This window comes from Sphaerodactylus townsendi, linkage group LG08 (genome assembly GCF_021028975.2).
Source record: "Sphaerodactylus townsendi isolate TG3544 linkage group LG08, MPM_Stown_v2.3, whole genome shotgun sequence".
Classification (NCBI taxonomy): domain Eukaryota; kingdom Metazoa; phylum Chordata; class Lepidosauria; order Squamata; family Sphaerodactylidae; genus Sphaerodactylus; species Sphaerodactylus townsendi.
In genome coordinates this window covers 108,287,608-108,306,795 of record NC_059432.1, presented here as the reverse complement: position 1 = coordinate 108,306,795, position 19,188 = coordinate 108,287,608, and the positions used below count along the sequence as shown (strand labels likewise).

Genomic DNA, 19,188 nt, shown 5'->3' with positions numbered 1-19,188 from the left:
TGGAAAAATTGTTTACATTCTCCCATTGGAGTAATATATATACACACAAGTTAGAACGGCACGGCAATATAATATAAATATAACAGCAAAGGCAGGTCAGGGTTTTTCAAAGTACAATAATGATTATAATCAGGGAGGATAACGCTCTGCAATTAGTTTATTCGTATGCCTCTCGAAATGTCCTTGATTGGGGCATCCAACCAGGATCCACGGGACCCAGGTTCGAATCCCCCGTTCTGCCATATAAGCTCACTGGCTGGCCTTTATCTGAGATCTTCATCTGAGGCAGAATATAGCCACCCCAAGCCTTGCTGTGTTGGGGGCGGGGGGGAGCAGGGCATACATTGAAAGAATAAAAAGCGTTGGAGTAGGCTATACTGACCTTGACGGACCGTGGGTCTGGTTCAGTATAAAGCATCTTCTTGTGCCTGCCTGAAAGCCGATAAGCATAAGCATAAGCATAAGCATTTTATTGTCATTGTGCACGCACAACGAAATTTACAGCAGCATTCCTCGATGCACACAATTTCAGACTCATACAATTTCAGACTCATGCAATTTCAGACTCATACATCATCATCCTCCACCCATCCCTACATAGCCCCAAATACATCAATATGAAGCAGCGGAGTTTAGCATAGCCACAGCTCTAGAGTAGGAAGCTGTCTCTAAGCCTCTTTGTCCTAGTTCACAGGGGCCCTGTATGCGTCTGCCAGATGGAAGCAGTTTAAAAAGAGAGTGTGCTGGATGAGGCGGGTCCCTTAGAATATTTTGGGCTTTATTTGAACTTCGGGCATTATAGATTTCTTCAAAGGAGGGGAGAGGGCAGCCGATAATCCCAACTTGTGCAGTATTGATCACCCTTTTAGCGCCTTATCCCTGTTAAGCCGCCACTGTGCAGCTGGAGAACCATACACAGATGCAGTAGATTCGGACACTCTCTATAGCACAGCGGTAAAAGGGCGCCAGAAGTTTTCCATCTGGTTGTTATGCTTAAAAGTCATCTGAAAGGTACAGTCTTTGCTGGGCTTTCTTTAACATGATGATCTGTACTCCCCAGGTCAAATCCTCTTTAATCATAACGCGTAGGAATTTAAAAGAACTTCAGCCACCCGCTCCACTTGATCTCCATTTATAGTCAAGGGCTGAATTTCTGAGCTATTCCTTCTATAGTCCACTATGAGCTCCTTTGTCTTGTTAGTGTTAAGAACCAGGTTATTTTCCCTGCACCATGAGAGCAGTTGGTCCACTTCATTCCGATAGGCAGACTCATCCCCTCCAGAGATAAACCATGACTAGACTACTACCCGTAAGGACCGCCTTCCACATTTTCCTGGAGGTGTCCAATACAGACAAGTGCAAATACCATCACAGGGGAAAAATGCTTGCATAAGGGAAGGGCAAGTAAAGCAACCTCAAGGGGTCTGGCTACAGAGACAGCTGCACCCACTGCCTGCCTTTTCTCCAGAGGCAGATTTTGTCCACGCAAAAGACCACAACACCGGCAGCTTTGCTTCCCACAAATATATTTTATCCGTTAGTTCAGTCCAGGTACAGCTCAGCGTTACAAGGATCTTAGGGTTGCCCATATCAACGTCCTCTTTGTACAATGGGATTTGGGCTTTTTTACTCCTGCTGGGATGGTTGACAAGAACTCCGCTTGCTGCAAGTTCTGGTTCAGTGGGAGAATACCTTAGGGCTGCGCAGAATTAATGCTGCGGGTGATGGTTCCTGAGCTACTAACAGCACAATCTGGGGGGGAGGGGGGTGAACTCAGGGGCATAATGCCCATTGGGCAAGGTGGGCAGCTGCCCAGGGCACCACCTTGTAGGGGGCATCAAAATGCAGGGTTCATTTTTGGGTATTTTAGTGGTTTTCCATCTTTGGCCTGCAGGGGGCGCAGTTTTTAGGCTAGCGGCACCAAAATTTCAGCGTATCATCAGGAGACTGTCCTTATGCTACCCCCCAAGTTTGGTGCAGTTTGGTTCAGGGGGTGCAATGTTATGGACCCTCAAAAGGGTAGCCCCCATCTCCTTAGCAAAGAATGGGGGATGGGGCACCCCTATTGAGGGTCCAGTTTGCCCCTGGGTGAACTGCTGAGGAGGCAGCATGACCCTAGCATAAATGGCACTTGCGCCAGGTGAGGACTCTTATGCTGGTGTTCACGAGCCACATGGCAGCACAATGCTTGGGCCCTGGCGCATCCTCAGTGGGGGCACTCCTTCAACGCAGGAGCAGACGGGGACATTCCTGGGAGCAGGGGTGGCGTAGTGGTCAAGAGCAGGTGCATTCTAATCTGGAGGAACCGGGTTTGATTCCCCGCTCTGCCGCTTGAGCTGTGGAGGCTTATCTGGGGAATTCAGATTAGCCTGTGCACTCCCCCACACGCCAGCTGGGTGACCTTGGGCTAGTCACAGTTCTTCGGAGCTCTCTCAGCCCCACCTACCTCACAGGGTGTTTGTTGTGAGGGGGGAAGGGCAAGGAGATTGTAAGCGCCTTTGAGTCTCCTTACAGGAGAGAAAGGAGAGATATAAATCCAAACTCTTCTTTACTGGTTCTGGTGGGTTTTCTGGGCTGTGTGGCCGTGGTCTGGTGGATCTTGTTCCTCACGTTTCGCCTGCATCTGTGGCTGGCATCGTCAGAGGTGTGTCACAGAGGGAAGTCTGTTACACACTGTGTCCTGTTACACACAGTTCATACTGAACTGATTTGGGGGGGAGTCCTCTCCCTTGAATGAGATGCTACTTCACGGGTATTCTTATTTATCCCCATGGCGGGGAAAGTTTCAGCTGCCCATTTCCACACATTGGTTTTGAGTCGCTGTTGAGCTAGTGCAGTGGTGGCAAACCTATGGCACGGGTGCCAGAGGTGGCACTCAGAGCCCTCTCTGTGGGCGCGCACAGAGTCGCCCCCCTCCCCCAACACATCTAGGTTGGCCTGGGCCACTGGGCTCGATTATTAGCATTAAACCCAAGAACTAATTTTGGGGAAGCAGTGTAGGTAATCCTGTTAAGCGCTGTTGAACCCCACTGATTTTCATGTGAAGATCTAAAGCATGATCCCTTACCTGGGAGTAAGCTCGGGTGCTGGCAATGGGGCTTACTTCTGAGTAAACCCTCCTAGGGTCGTGCTTCACCCGTTGGAAGAGTTGCACGATTGCTTCAAAGCAAAGCCACCAACTACCACCAAGCTTACTCCCGTGTAATGCACACCTTGGAGCCAACCGTTTTTTCTAAACTAAAACCTCAGTATTCAGGTTAAATTGCCGTATTGGCACTTTGCGATAAATAAATGGGTTTTGGGTTGCAATTTGGGCACTCGGTCTCGAAAAGGCTCGCCATCACTGAGCTAGTGCATACCCCAAAAGTGTAAGAAGTTCTCCAAATTAGAGTCCACCAGTCTTATCATGTACACCAAGCTGGTGAAGAAATGCTACTAGTAAGAATACTACAACCTTATCTATTATCTTCCTGGGCTCAAAAATTGACTGTAAAGGACAAAGTGTGATACGCCTCTGAAGATGCCAGCCACGGATGCAGGCGAAACATTAAGGAACAAGATCCACCAGACCACGGCCACACAGCCCGGAAAACCCACCAGAACCAGTTGAATCCGGCCGTGAAAGCCTTCGACAATACGTCTTCTTTAGTTGCCTTCCTGGGCTCTTTTGGTTCGGGAACACCCGCATTTGTCGACAAAATTGGTGGTGCATGATACTGAGCCACACTCTCATACGGAAAGGTTAACATCACTTTTAGCTTGCAGGCCCCAATGTAGCAAGACTCTGGACATGGCGCACTTGCACAGTGGCTGCGCCATCCCCGGCTGCACTGCCTGAGTAAGAGTTAGGACAGGTACCATCTTGACCCCACTTGTCCTGTGTTTTCTTTTTAACCACACCTTCCTTCCAAAGAGGTGCACATTTCTTTGCATCAGTTTTCATAGCACCAATGAGACAAGTTAGATTTAGATGCAGTGGGGCAGAGTTATCACAGTGACTGCCCCAAAAACGTTTTGTGTGGAGGTTCCCCACCTTTTTGGATACCACAGGCACATCTGGAAATTGGATACAGCCAGTGGTGGGATCCAAAAATTTTAATAACAGGTTCCGATGGTGGTGGGATTCAAACAGTGGCGCCGCCGAACACACGCACCTCCAGTCCCTGTTGGGCAGGGAGGTTGCTTTAGTAACCCCTTCTCGGCACTCAGAAAACATTAGTAACCACTTCTAGAGAAGTGGTGAGAACCGGTTGGATCCCACCTCTGGATACGGCCCGGTAGGCGCAGCAACAAGACGGGGTCCGCAAAATGACTGCCGCAGGAGGCGGGGCCAGCCACCAAATGATTTCCACAGCTTAACTGCAGATGCTTGGGCTGTGGTACCGCAGCTGCTGTCAAAGCAACATTTTTTTTGGGGGGGGGGCAATCTGTAAAGCCAGTCAAAATATCCCATAATCAGTCAGACCCCATGCATTCCCTAAAAACACTTGGCAAGGCGTTGGTGGATACCACTGTGCCCACAGGCGTCATGTTGGGGGGTCCCAGGTCTACTGGGGGGAGGGTGTGTGAGAGAGTTTGAAGTCAAGTCTCCCTAAGGCCCCTTGTCCTCTACAGCCTGGCCAAAGGGGCCTCACCGGGCACTCCTATGAAGAGTTTCTCCCATCTATGCAAGTGGTGGCGAACCTAAGACATGGGTGCCAGAAGTGGCACTCAGAGCCTTCTCTGTGGGCACGCATGCATAGAGTTTGTCATGTGATAATAGTGTAATTATTTCAGGGAGATTATTAGCATTAAACCTAAGACCTAGTTTTTGGGAAGCAGTGTAGGTAACCCTGTTAAGAGCTGTTAAACCCCACTGATTTTCATGGGAAGAACGAAAGCGTGATCCTTTACCTGGGAGTAAGCTCGGGTGCTGGCAATGGGGTTTGCTTATGAGTAAACCCTCCTAGGGTCGTGATTCACCCGACTGAAGCGTTGCACAGTTGCTTTAAAGCAAAGCTACCGACTACCACCAAGCTTACTCCCGAGTAACGCGCGCCTTGGAGCCAACCGTTTTTTCCTATACTAAAACCTCAGTATTCAGGTTAAATGGCCATGTTGGCACTCTGCGATAAATAAGTGGGCTTTGGGTTGCAGTTTGGGCACTCGGTCGCGAAAAGGTTCGCCATCACTGGTCTATGCCCATGAAAATGAATGGGCTTGCACTTCGCTCCATTGTAAAGGGTTTAGACTGGAGTAACGCTGCACAGGTCGAAGGTTAAGCCTGGAAGCGCTGTAGGATCGCGCTGTCCAGCAGCCCACCGCGCGCCAAGGCACCCCTGCCTCCCCAGCCCAAGCGCGCAGGAGACGCCCTAGACGTGGTTACTCAAAAGCGGGGCTCCCGGTCTCTCCGGGATTAGTTTGCATTTTTTTAAAAAAGGCCCTCGATCGTCTTTCCCCAATGGGGTGGGGGTGGGGGTGGGGGTGGGGGTGGGGCCGCTTCCCGCTGCAAAGGAGGCGATCATGCAGCCCATGAAGGAACCCGCAGGCAGCGTTTCTGCACCGCCGATACTGCGCAGGGAAGAGGCGCGACCGAACGGACTGGGGGAGGGGGGAGCCGCCGCCGTTTTAGCGGTTCCCCGCCCCTCCCCTCCCCTCCCCTCCCCTCCCCCCCCGCCCGGCAGTATTGCAAAGGTGGGCTCCTTCCAGCTGAGCCCCTCCTTCCCAGCGCCGCCGACCCGTTGCCATTTTTTTCCCGGGAGGGGGGAAGGAGAAGAGGAGGGAGACATGAGGAGGGGAGGGGGGGACAGGAAAAGTTGGAGGGGAGAAAGGAGGGGAAGGAAAAGTTGGAGGGGGAGGGGGCAGAAGGGGGAGAGGAGGAGGGGGGGGACAGGAAAAAGTTGAGAGGGGAAACAGGCGAGGGTGGAAAGCTCCCCACCAGCTCTGCCTCTTCCCAAATTGCACCCCGAGTCAGGAGGGGAAAAAAACCCTTTTAACGGGGGTGGGGGCGAGCCCCTCCCAATAGCCCCCCTGCAACGGGGGAGGCGGAGGGGCAGCTCCTCCCCCCTCCTCAATGCCGGCAGTGGCGGGAGCCGAGCACAGACAGCGCAGGGGCGCCTCCCCGCCCAGCCGGGCGAGCCCAAGTGAAGCCGGGGGGGGGGGTGGCGTCGCGGCGTGACGCCCTCTCCCCCCTGGGCGCCGCTGCGCCGCTCCCGCCTCTCTCCCCCCCCCTCTGGCGGGTGGTCCCGCCCTTGCGGGGCGGAGCTAGCGGAGGGGCGGCCCGCGAACTGGCGCCGGTGCCCGCAAACACGAGCCGTCTGCAAGCGGGAGACCCCCGCAGGGGATGAGCCAGCGACCCGCAGGAGGACGGCGACGAGGATGCAGGTGAGAGCCGGGCGGGGGGCTCCCCTCCTTCCCCCCCCCCCACGCCTTGCAGGTCTTGGATGGGTGGGGGGCGCCTTTCCCGGCTTCCCCTTCCAGGCACCCGCGGCGGGGCAGAGGGCGGCGGCGTCGCCGGGGAAGGGGGGGGGGCAGACCGGAGAAGAGCCGTGGGGGGGGGGGGCGGCCTGGCCTCCCTCCTCCCTCCTCTTCTTGGGCGCCATTCTGCCCGGGCTTCCCTGGGAGGAGGAGGAGGAGGAGGAGGAGCGGCTTTGCCTTGGCGGGAGGACAAGGGGGGGATTGTTTACACGGAGCCGCGATTCGAACCGGAGTCTCGTCTGCCCCCCCCCCGAATAAAAAGAGACTGAGCGACCCCCTCCTCTATCTGTGGGGGGGGGGGTTCGAGAACCTCCTTTAAAGCATGGCTCTCTTCACAAACACTTTGCTGCCCCCCCCTTCGCGAGGGCTGCGCCCCCCCCAGTCAAAAAGGACGCCTCTTTCGGGGGGGTGTCGCTTTTCGTCAAGGGGGGGGTCCCCCTCGGCCGGCCAGCCGCCTCGACGTTCTTGTTTGGCGCCAGCCCCTCCCCCCGGCACGGCTTCATCCCTCCCCCCGCAACTTATTTTAGTGGGGGGGTTCTTTTGAACTTGTCTCTCGCCCGCCGCCGCCGCCAGTTTTTTTGCCCTTCGTTCGCGCAGGCGCCGTTGTGGGGGTGGGAGCGCGACCCCTCCTGCCTCTGCTGGGGGAGGGGGCGGGAAAAGCTGCTCAAGCCGGCGCGGGGGGGGCGGGGGCTTGAAACGTGTTGCACTCCCTGGTGCACACGTGCGTCCTCCCCTGTCGAGGCACGGGGCGGGGGGGCTCATTGCACGCTCTTTAGATGCCCCTTTAGCTGGGGGGGGGGGGGGACTCGGATGGGTCACTCCTGTCTTGGCAATTGTGGGAGTATGTCCTTTCCGAGAGGCAATTCCTATCTGGGCAATATGGGGGGCGAGGGGGGGGGGGGCAGTTCCTTTCGCCATCCTCTTGGAGGGAGGCTGAAAGGTAATTCCTATCTCAGCAATCGCGGAGGGGGAGTCATGCCCTTTGTGGGGGGGGGGGGGGGGGGGGTAAGCCATTCTACTGCCGGCAATAGAAGACAGAGAGAACCTGCTCCCCCCACCCCAGCCTAAACCTGCCAGCAATGATCTCCCCCTCCCCACATACACACACACAACTCCTGCACAAGGAATCCAGAGATGGGGCCAGTCTGCAATTCCCAGAGTTGGCACCGACAAAGAACAAGGGGGGGAGGGGAGGGGGGGGCAGCGTCTCTTTAGACTCCGCAGCCCCCTCCATGCTCCGGAACCATCCCTGCTACTCAAACTGGGGGAGCAAGCCTATTCCCTCAAGAGAGTGAGGAGAGAAACCCCCAGCGGGTGTCCCACTCCTGGGCACTGCCTTTCACCATCGCTATCCAAGAGGGTCTGATAAGCAGTTCCTATCTGGGCAATTGGGGACATTTCCTTTTGCCATCCTTTTGAAGGGGGCTGATAGGCAATTCCTATTTCAGCAATGGGGCGGGGGCGACCATGTCCTTTCAGAGGGAGCCTGATAGATAGTTCCTGTCTTGGCAACTGGGGAGGCGCTTCCTTTCTGGCGGGGGCGGGGTGGGGGTGGAGTGAGGTAGAAAAGTCAAGGATTTTTCTCCTTTGGATTTGCTTTAGGATGGCTTCTTCATCCCTCAAAGGGAGAAGCTGCAGAGTGAGTTGGAGGTCTTCCTTTGCAGTTCCAGGGTTTTACGGTTATAATGACCCCCAGGTCACTCTGGGGCGTGGACACTGCCCCCCTCCCATCTTGTTCTTGGTTGATGCCAACTCTGGGAATTGCAGACTACCCCCATCTCTGGATTCCTTGTGCAGCAATTGTGTGTGGGGATCATCGCTGCCAGGTTTAGGGTGAATGGTGGGTGGGCAGGTTCTCTCTTGTCTTCTATTGCGGGCAGTAGAAATGCAGGTATGGTCTGCTTTAAGGGGATTTTTGTTTTCACATCAATGCTCTACTCAGCAGTATTCAAAATGAGCTTTCTCCAGTGGCATGCTTACAGATTGGGGGGGGGGGGCAGGGGGGGGACGGCAGTGCTGTTCCCTCTCTCTTGCGGTGGCTGCAATTTGATTCGCTGCTTCCCTTTGTGTTTGGGGGGGGGGGGGTCCTCCTTGGCTTGTTTGCCCTGATAGCGAATCCACAGGGAAATGTCATAACATTTCTAGATAATTATTATTATCCAGTAGCAGGGTGGTTTCTTTCCCCAGAGGTTCGTCTCTTGGTGTTCTGAAACCCCACCAGTGGAATCTGTTTATTTTTTTTTCCTGGATTTTAAGTGGAAAATGCTGTGGGCAAAATCAAATCTTGCAGGAAATGGGGCCCTTTGCTATGTTGAGTTTTCTTCTCTGTAGTTCATTAGGATAATTGTGAAAGGTTACTTTCCTGTGTTACATCTTCCAAACTAAAGGCAGCTGAGAGTACTGGTCAGTGCCGTAACCAGGGAAAGAGTTCTTATTTTTAGAGTGGATGAACTCTGTATCTGGGCAGGTGAATTTGGAACTCTTCAGTTGGTTGGCTCACCTGGGAATGTTTGTGTCTTCCTAGCCACCACAGAAACGACAGAGAACCGTGGAAGATTTCAACCAATTCTGCACCTTTGTGCTAGCCTATGCAGGCTACATTCCGTACCCAAAGGAGGTAAGACAATGTCTTGATTAACTCTGAGGACCTAGTTATCTCCCAATAACCCTTGCTGCTCAGGGAATTGGGGCTTCCCATTCTTTCCTTCTAACCCCAATTATGGTTATTGGCCTCCTTCCTGATCATGCTCACCTGTGTATTTTTACTGAATTATTTTGTAATTTCAATTGGCGCTTCTGATTGTGCAAATGTTTTAACGTTTTCATGTTTGCTGCCTCGGAAACCCTGCTCGGGTGGAAAGGTGGCATAAAAATCTATTGTCGAAGGCTTTCACAGCCGTTCTCAACTGGTTGTAGTGGGATTTCCGGGCTATACGGCCATAGTCTGGTCGATCTCGTTACTAACGTTTCGCCTGCATCTGTGGCTGGCATCTTCAGAAGTGTATCACAGAGAGAAGAGTGTCACTTCTCTCTGTGATACACCTCTGAAGATGCAAGCCTGAATCTGCTTAACAAAGGCAAGATCTACCAGACCACAGCTACTGCCCACGATGACCAGCGGCATAAAAATGTTGAAAAGACTTTCACAGATGTCATGCTCTTGGGAAAAGTAGCAAAATCTCTTTTACAAGTGACAGAACTTTCTAAGTAATGTATACTGCTATATGCAGTCTTCCTGTCTGCGCTTTGAATGTACTCTTGATTTGTATTTCAAAAATGTCTGGCAATGCTCTAGAACCTATTTTTAAATCTATATATATATAAAAAGCTAACAGTGTTTTTGTTGATGACAGTATACCTCAGTAACTGCTGGGCCAATTCCTCTGAAAATTCCCAGCCACTATAGTCAGCCAGGCGAGAGTGTTTTTAGATGTTCACATTCCTAAACTATCACACCTGGCCCAGGTAAAACACCTTTTCCTGGCGCTCCATGGTGAAGGACATGCAGCTGCCTGCGTGTAATCATCACCCTTAGAATGTTCGTGCTGCTTAGAATGTTCACTCAGATGGCCAAATATGAGCAGTGAAAACAGTACATGGGCAGTACTGTTCCTCAGAAGTGACACCCATTGCCACCAACCAAACTTACTCCCAGGTAAAGGATCATGACCATTTAGCCTAGATGTGTGGGAGGGGTGCCTTTCCACCACCACCACCCCGCCCCCCCAAGGATTGCAGGCACACACAACACTGACATCGCACAGTATCAGGCTGCATGTTTGCATGAGCACGTACTGCTGGCCTCTGCAATTGATTTGCTGCTACTGTTCCTTTCCCATTTCATCACAATAAGCCACAGCAACGCATGGCCGGGCCACGCTAGTGCCAAATAAAGGTTGTTGTTATTGTTTAAAAGACACAAGATAATCTCACTGCAATTAAAGCTGAATCCTGACATGGTGCAGACCTGCTGATGGCATGCTCTCTTCCCATTCTAGAATGACCCATGGCCTCTTGCGGGCAACATGAGCCCTCAGAACAGCACAGGAAGCACTCAGGACAGCGATAGCTGCGCCTCCTCGCAGTCCTGCGACTCCCAGGTGCTGTCCGACGATGGCGGGAGCAGGAACACCCAGTGCGGCGGGGCTGGGGACATCTTCCTGAGCTGCTCGGCCATTTCCAGCAGCTGCTTCCCGACTCGACCCCATCAAGCTAAGAAAAAGAAGCCGTCGAAGAAGCTCATGTTGCCCGTCAGCGTGAAAGACGTCAAGCTGGAAAGGGCTGAGCCGAGAGGAGAGACTGAAGGGAGAGGAGAAGGACTGGTCCCCTGCCTGTCACGGGAAGAACGGCAGGCCAGCTCCCTCCTGGAGCAATACATAGAGGAGAAGGGTTGGACCTATGGGGTGGAGTCCGCCGAAAAGCCGGCGGCTGGAGCTCTTCAGCCTGAGGCCCTGCGATGCGAGGGGAAAGTCAGCCCTGACGGTTGGATCGCGAGAGAACAGAGCCGAGAGGAAGAGCTCTGTAGACACGACCTCCAGCTCAATAGTAAGTGGACACACAACGGTAGAAGGAAAAAAGTTTGGATTGATACCCCACCTTTCTCTCCTGTAAGGAGACTCAAGGTGGCTTACAAGCTCCTTTCCCTTCCTCTCCCCACAACAGACCCCTTCTCAGGTAGGTGGGGCTGAGAGAGTTCAGAGAGAACTGTGACTAGGTCAAGGTCACCCAGCAGGAGTGTGGGACTGTGGAAACACATCTGGTTCACCAGATAAGCCTCTGCCACTCAGGTGGACGAGTGGGGAATCAAACCTGGTTCTCCAGATTAGAGGTCTCGCTATTGGTGTCCTTTTTTAAAAAATTCATTTTTCTGCTGCCTTTCCTGCATGGATCTCAGGGCGTTGTGCATCATTTCCTTCCCTCCATTTTATTCTCACAAGAACCCTGTGAGGGTTATTGAAAACTATTGTGGTGTAGTGGTTAAGAGCAGCCAAGTCTAATCTGGAGAAATGGGCTTGATTTCCCACTCCTCCATCTGAGCAGCAAACTCTATAATCTGGTGAACTGGGATTTGTTTCCCCACTCCTGCACATGAAGCCTGCTGGGTGACCTTGATCTAATCACAGTTCTTTTCAAACGCTCTCAGCCCCACCTACCTCACAGGTTGTTTGTTGTGGGGAGAGGAATGGAAAGGAGTTTGTAAGCTGCCTTGAGTCTACTTTCAGGAAAGCAAGGCATGGTATAAATCCAAACTCTTAATACTATTATTAGAAGTGTCTGATCTAAAGTCATCCAACAACTTTCCATGGCAAAGTAGAGATTTGAACCCAGGTCTCTGATTCTAGAAAAACACCCTATCCCAGTGATGTCAAACCTATGACACGTATGTCAATGGTGGCACACCACAATGTTTTGGGTGACACTCCAGCGTTCACCACCGTTGGACAACAGCTGTTCTTCTTGTTTGAGTTACCAAATAAACTGAAGAACCAAAAATAAAAGAAATAGGTTACCCTGCACCACCCATAGCTTAAAATGGATTCTCACCATCCATTTCAGCACATGAACTGTGATTGGTGGTGACATGAATATGTAAAGAAATGTTTCTCTTTTGTTGGGGGCAGGGAAGGGGGAGAGAGAGATGACAGACCATTAGAGTCATTAGGCATTTCCTACTTTTTGTCACGCTGAGCTCAAAAGGTTTACCACTTCTCTAGCCACTACACAGGACCAAGAGTCATGGGTTCAAGGTGAAGGAAAAGAGATTCCACCTAAACATCAGGAAAAACCTCCTGACAGTAAAGGTTGTTTGGCAGTAGAATGCACTATCTCTGAGTGTGGTAGAGGCTCCTTCCGCACATGCAGAATAATGCACTTTCAAGCTGCTTTCAATGCTCTTTGAAGCTGTGCGGAATGGCAAAATCCACTTGCAAACAGTGGTGAAAGTGGTTTGAAAACGCATTATTTTGCGTGTGCGGAAGGGGCCTAAGAGTCTCCTTCTTTGGAGGTTTTTAAACAGAGGCTGGATGGCCATCTGACTTGAGTGCTTTGGTTGTGTGTTCTTGCATGGCAGGGGGTTGGACTGGATGGCCCTTGGGGGTCTCTTCCAACTCTATGATTCTATGACTTCAGCTAGAAATGCTGATGATTGAATGTGGGACCTTCTGCACGCAAACGATCCCCTCTGTCATTGAGTGATGGCTTTCCCCTCTCAGCGGGCAGTATTATAGCTGGACATCTTGGCTTACCGTATTTGTTTGGGTCCACAAATTGCAAAAGGAAGAGCCTGCAGAGTTCTCACTTCATTGTAGTGGGAGCTGTTAAAAATTGTTTCAAGAGCTTTTGCTGGTAGAATAAACAGCAGTAATAGTAGAGTCAGGATAATGGTGCAGGTAATGGTACAGTAATAGTAGAGTCAGGATAATGGGCACTCTTATTTACATAATCTCTTCTTTTCCCCTCTCAGCATCATGTGAGGAGTTTCCCGCTCCCTCAGACAGCAAAGTAGAGGGTGAGTATTGTGTGGTACTGCAAGAATCCAGTAGGGGGAGCAAACACAATTACATATTAGTTGTGTAGTGGGGGGGGGGGGGGACACGCTTTGGTATCTAAAGACTCAATTTGTTGTCTAGAATATTCATGTGTTGTTTTAAGTTACTGACATTGTTGGGTTTCTTGCAGAGGACGATGCATGGGATCTGATCACTTGCTTCTGCTTAAAGCCTTTTGCTGGGAGACCCATGATAGAATGCAACGAATGCACCACCTGGATTCACCTTTCCTGTGCCAAGATCCGCAAATCCAACGTGCCTGACATTTTTATCTGCCAGCGGTGCCGCGATGCAAAGCAAGAAATCCGCCGCTCCAACCGAGCCCGCACTGTGCCACGCAAGCGCTTTTGTGACTGACTCTAGTTCGAGGGGTCGCTGGGTTCCCTTTAGTGACATACCGGACCCCAGAGAAGCGAGACAATCAGAACTGCACCCCTCTGGGAAGGAGTATACTCCTCTAATGAAAGGGGTCCCCCTGAACTATCAGATTCTAAGACAATGAAAGGTACCTTAAAGCTGTTCTCCCCTTGAACGAGCCTGTAAAAAGGGATTCTTGTGGATTCAGGGTTACACCAGAGTAGAAGATGCAAAAATTCCTGGCAGACACAAGTGACTGGTTCGGTGGATTCCAGCGCACAATGCACTACGTCAGCCAGACACTTTTTTGCCCTTCCGCAGTTGCAGCTTGGTGCCTTTCCCCATTGGGGGATTTGCCCAAATTTCATTCTGACATGGTACGATAGCCACCTGGGTTTGTGCAGTTACCTTTCCCCCGTCTTTTCAGTCCTCTGACAAAGCCTCGACCGCTCCCTTGCACCAGGTCAGCCTTTGATCTCCAAAAACTGCTTGCTCAGAGAAAAAAGCACGCCTACATTGCAAGGCAGTTTTCCTTCCAAAATAGAACAGGTATCAGAAACAGCAGCTGTTGTGTTTCTGCTGAACAAGTGGACACCTTGGCCAGCTACCTGCTAAGGTGGAAGGGATCACTCCTGGTCCTTTTAAAAAGCTTGCTGCATTCGCAAACCGGCATGGCCTTAGTCGGGCTAGTCACTGGGGAGGGGCAGGGGAGAGAACAGAGGCAAGGCCGGTATCTGTTTAATGTAAATATTTGTATACAGGTACTTAGGAAATGGCTAGAGACATTTCCACGTGTGTCCACCTCTCACTTTAGACCACCCGGTTGCACTAGTGTCTTATTTGAAAAGAAAAATAGGCAGTGTGGAAGACGACCAAAGCTGTTTAGTGGAAGAGGCAAGGGGGGCGGGGGGCTTTGTAAGTCGCAAAGGGGTGCTAAGGGGTAGGCAGCGGCATTGAGCCGCACTGAAAAAGCAGATTGGGTCCTGCTTTTTTGTTTTGTTTTCCGATTTCTCTCCCTGCTCAGGATCCCGAACCTAGCTTGGGGGGGAGGGGATGACAGTAAAAGAAAAATCTGCTATGCAAACCACTGCTCCTTTTTCTCAGGCAAGATGCCAACAAAAGAGAACTTCTTTCCAAGAGGGGGCGACACCAGGCCCTCCCCAGACCTCTTCTTTGACCCATGTGCCTTCTATGTAAACATTTCCCACAATAGCTGTGTTCAAAAATCTCAGTTTCCCCTTCTGCTTAAGAAGACGGGTAGACTGCCCAGTTGTCATGCTGCAGGAAGGCTGTGGAGACTTACCCCGTGGTTCAAACAGTGCCCTTCTCTCCCTCCCAGATGTTTATGCTTTTATAGTTTATGGTTCAACACCCTTCTCTCTTTCCCAAATGTTTACACTTTATAGTTTATAGTCACTTTCTATTAAAGATGTATAGTAGTATATTCTTGTCCTGGTCTGTTGAGTGTCCGGAATTTATGTATAGAATAAAAATACTTTTAATCATAATCATTCTTTTAATGACTTCTTTATTAACACACACACACACAAACCTGAGAATAGGGTGAGGAAAAAAGGATGAGGTTTAGGAGAAAGGTACTAAAGCCGTGGTGGCGAACCTTTGGCACGCCAGATGTTATGGACTACAATTCCCATCAGCCCTGCCAGCATGGTCGATTGACCATGCTGGCAGGGGCTGATGGGAATTGTAGTCCATAACATCTGGCGTGCCAAAGGTTCGCCACCACAGTACTAAGGTATGTGAAATGCTTACAGTGGTGGCAAACCTTTGGCACTCCAGATGTTATGGACTACAATTCCCATCAGCCCCTGCCAGCATGGTTGATTGACCATGCTGGCAGGGGCTGATGGGAATTGTAGTCCATAATATCTGGCGTGCCAAAGGTTCGCCACCACGGCTTTAGGATCACAGGGAGTCTGAAAAGCAGTTGCAGGGGTATCCATCAGATCATTTGTTAAACATTACAGGCTGGATATCCTGGGCAGCATCTCAGAAGGTGTTTGGTATCAGGATACTGGACCTAGTCAAGAAGGACTGAATTCCCACCCGAGGGAAGGAGGGACACTGCTTTGGAAAGTCCTATCCGAGATGCCCCCCACCTACAGGAGAATGGTCCATTGGGCACTTATTTTATTTATTTATTTATTAAATTTATAGGCCGCCTCATCCCCGAAGGGCTCGAGGCGGCTCACAACACTGCTGTTTCCAACAGCAAATTGGTACAACATAAAATTACCCCATTAAAATCAGCAGCAATTAATAACAATAAATAAATTAAAACAGCAAGATTGTGTAAAACACATATACACACAGGCGCCCAATCTAAAGGCCAAAGGGGAAAAAAAAGAAGGGGTGGAGATAGGCAGGGCCCTAGGTGGAATTAGGGCCCAACCAGGTGGTCCTAACAGGCAGCTTTGATTTCAGTTTCAACGGGGGGCGGTGGAACCGTGGCCGGCCCCTCCAAAAGCCCGGTGGAATAGCTCTGCCTTACAGGCCCTGCGGAACTCACCAAGGTCCCGCAGGGCCCGGACAGCTGGAGGTAGAGCATTCCACCAGGCAGGGGCCAGAGCTGTAAAGGCCCTGGTCGAGGCCAGCCGCATCCTCGCAGGGCCTGGGATCTCCAGCAATTCAGCCGCCATTGATCGTAGCGGCCTATGTGGGACAGAAGGGGTGATGCGGTCCCGTAGGGATGTGTGAAGGGCCTTTCTCTTGATAGGTGGCGGGCATCTCAACCCTCCCTTGATCTTCCAAGTTCTGCAGTTCCGGGTATCAAACCAGACATTGAGAATTAGTATGTTAGGTTACCGTTATGTAGTTCAAGTCGTTATCTAGTTATTGCAGCGTTATTGCAGTATAGTGGTTTGCATTGTTATTTTGAGTGTTTGTCTCTATTACGTGGTCAGTACATAACGGGAGAGGGAGGCGGAGGATGGTACAGGAAGTGATGAAATTCAAGTTCCTGACTCCTAATAATGGAGTAAAGGAACACCCTAACCCTTGTTGGTCTGACAAACCAGCTCAAGGTAGCCACCCCATGCCGCTGCGGGCTCGCCAATCTAGAGCAGCAGTGGCGTAGGAGGTTAAAAGCTTGTGTATCTAATCTGGAGGAACCGGGTTTGATTCCCAGCTCTGCCACCTGAGCTGTGGAGGCTTATCTGGGGAATTCAGATTAGCCTGTGCACTCCCACACATGCCAGCTGGGTGACCTTGGGCTAGTCACAGCTTCTCGGAGCTCTCTCAGCCCCACCCACCTCACAGGGTGTTTGTTGTGAGGGGGGAAGGGCAAGGAGATTGTAAACCCCTTTGAGTCTCCTACAGGAGAGAAAGGGGGGATATAAATCCAAACTCCTCTTCTTCTTCCCCCAGTGCCGTTCTGGGGATGGCCGAAGCAGCTCTCCACCACCACCCAAGTCGCGTTCATCTTATCCAGCCCTTGTTAACAAATGAGTTTGACACCCCTACCCTAAAGTGTTTAAATGCAATAAAGTTCCTTAAATTAATGAGGCAGAGAAAAGCGGATTTTTAAATGTACGTAGGAAGATGCCTCTGGGGGTCTGCCTTCAATAATAGTGCAATCTAAGGCTACCCTCGAGCTGGCTAGAACAGGTTCTGGCCTAAACACATCCCATACCGCTTGGTTCATCTCTGCGTTGAACAGTTTGTCTTCACTGCCTGCAAAAACTTACCCAAGTGCAGGCATCCGTAAAATGGCAGCTGAGCAGGCTAGGCAGCTACTGCAAAAGCAAAGACTGGCCGGTTATCCAAGAGTATGTACTGGGGTCCTTAAAACCTAACATCTCTGGTGGCCTATCAGGATCAATACTGGAATCATAAAGTTGGAGGAGACCCCAAGGGCCATCAAGTTCAACCCCCTGCCATGCATCAGAGGGGAGCTGAGTTTAGCTGCATCAGATGTAGCTGGAATTATATTCCCGTTTGGGAAACGCAACAGAGAACGACGGAGCATCAATTTTGTGCCCATTTAGAATTTTAACCGTTTATTGATTAACCTGAGCCATTTTAATTAACTGTGTTTGAAACCTGACTTGTGAAGGTTGTATTGACAGGTTGTAAACCACCCTGAGCCTGGTTTTTGGAAATAAAAGAAATAAAAGTAAAATAAAAACTAAGGATGGCTTTTGGCAGGAGGGACAGAGCTGACTATGGCAGGGCAAAGTGTGGGCAAAGAACATGGGGGCAGCCTGATAACCGATCTTGGGAGGTCCTTCCAACGGGCAACCTCAGGACCCACCCGAACTATGCCCAGGCTAGATTTTATTACTGGGCATTGGCCCTGCTTGCTTTCTTGACACATGAGGCAGGCACCTCAAATTCTGCAGGCAGCACTCAGAAGGACAGATGTCTGTGTTTGCATAAAGACACAGACCATAAATATTCTTACTGTTTAAGCCAGGAGTCCCCAACCTTTCTAAGCCTGTGAAACCATTGGAATTCTGACACATTCCGTGGTATGCATAATTACAAAGTGACTGCCAAAAGAAGGCAGAGCCAACTGCAAAATACCATGAAGTGTGGTTATGCTTAACCCTAACAATAGCTCTTCAACATGTCAAGCAGTTCAGTTTGACAGGATGCCTTTTAACCGGAAGAGTCAATCAAAAGCCCTGCTGAGCACCTAGCCCAGTGGTGGCGAACCTTTTTGAGACCGAGTGCCCAAATTGCAACCCAAAACCCACTTATTTATCGCAAAGTGCCAACACGGCAATTTAACCTGAATACTGAGGTTTTCGTTTAGGAAAAATGGTTGGCTCCGAGGCGTTCGTTACTCGGGAGTAAGCTTGGCGGTAGTTGGGGCTTTGCTTTGAAGCAACCATGCAACTCTTCCAACTGGTGAATCACGACCCTAGGAGGGTTTACTCAGAAGCAAGCCCCATTGCCAGCAACCAAGCTTATTCCCAGATAAAGGATCATGCTTTAGTTCGTCGCATGAAAATCAGTGGGGTTTAATGGCGCTTAACAGGGTTACCTACACTGCTTCTCCAAAACTAGGTCTTAGGTTTAATGCTAATAATTGAGCCCAGCGGCCCAGGCCAGCTGAGATGTGGGGGGGCACTGTTTGCGTGTGCCCACAGAGAGGGCTCTGAGTGCCACCTCTGGCACCCATGCCATAGGTTCGCCATCACTGACCTAGCCCCTCCTACTTCCCAAAAGTACTTGGTGGGCAACAGGAAAGGTACTCACGGGCGCTATGGTGCCCATCAACAGACATGGCATGGTGTTTGCAAAGCGCTATTAAGTCTCAGCCAACTTAATGACAACCCCATAGGTTTTCAGGGCAACAGACTGAACACAGGTAGCGCCCCTGACACCAAACGGGACTCTGGTTTCTGCAATGACAACGTTCTTCCGACTTGCGACTTCCTACCCTGTTTCCCCGAAAATAAGACATCCCCGGAAAATAAGACGTAGTAGAGGTTTTGCTGAAGTGCTACATATAAAGCATCCCCCAAAAGTAAGACGTAGCAAAGTTTTTGTTTGGAGACATCCCCGTCGAACAGAACACCAGAGAATGCAGCTGTGGAGCGGAAAAAATAAGACATCCCCTGAAAATAAGACATAGAGCAAAAATTAATATAAGACACTGTCTTATTTTCGGGGAAACACGGTACTGCCTTTGTACTTTGCAACCTGTTTGTATGTAGATTGCATCCAAGCGCCAGTTGGGCTGATAACCCTTCGTGCCGGCTTCAGAACGAACGATTGTCACCTTCTTGTAACATTTTGCTTTGATGTTTCGGTGGATGGAAGGAAGGGGGGCACCTTTGGGGCATTAAAAGGGTGCTAG

General features: G+C 50.8%; 1 protein-coding gene across 1 annotated transcript; it reads left to right on the top strand.

Moving 5' to 3' along the window:
• The first annotated feature begins 6,219 nt into the window (after positions 1-6,219).
• Positions 6,220-14,869, top strand: LOC125438041 (PHD finger protein 13-like). Its single transcript, XM_048506189.1, has 5 exons — positions 6,220-6,363; positions 8,981-9,073; positions 10,455-11,001; positions 12,920-12,964; positions 13,135-14,869. The coding sequence occupies exons 1-5, from the start codon at positions 6,358-6,360 to the stop codon at positions 13,359-13,361; spliced, it is 918 nt and encodes a 305-aa protein (XP_048362146.1). The 5' UTR covers positions 6,220-6,357; the 3' UTR covers positions 13,362-14,869.
• Positions 14,870-19,188: the final 4,319 nt, after the last annotated feature.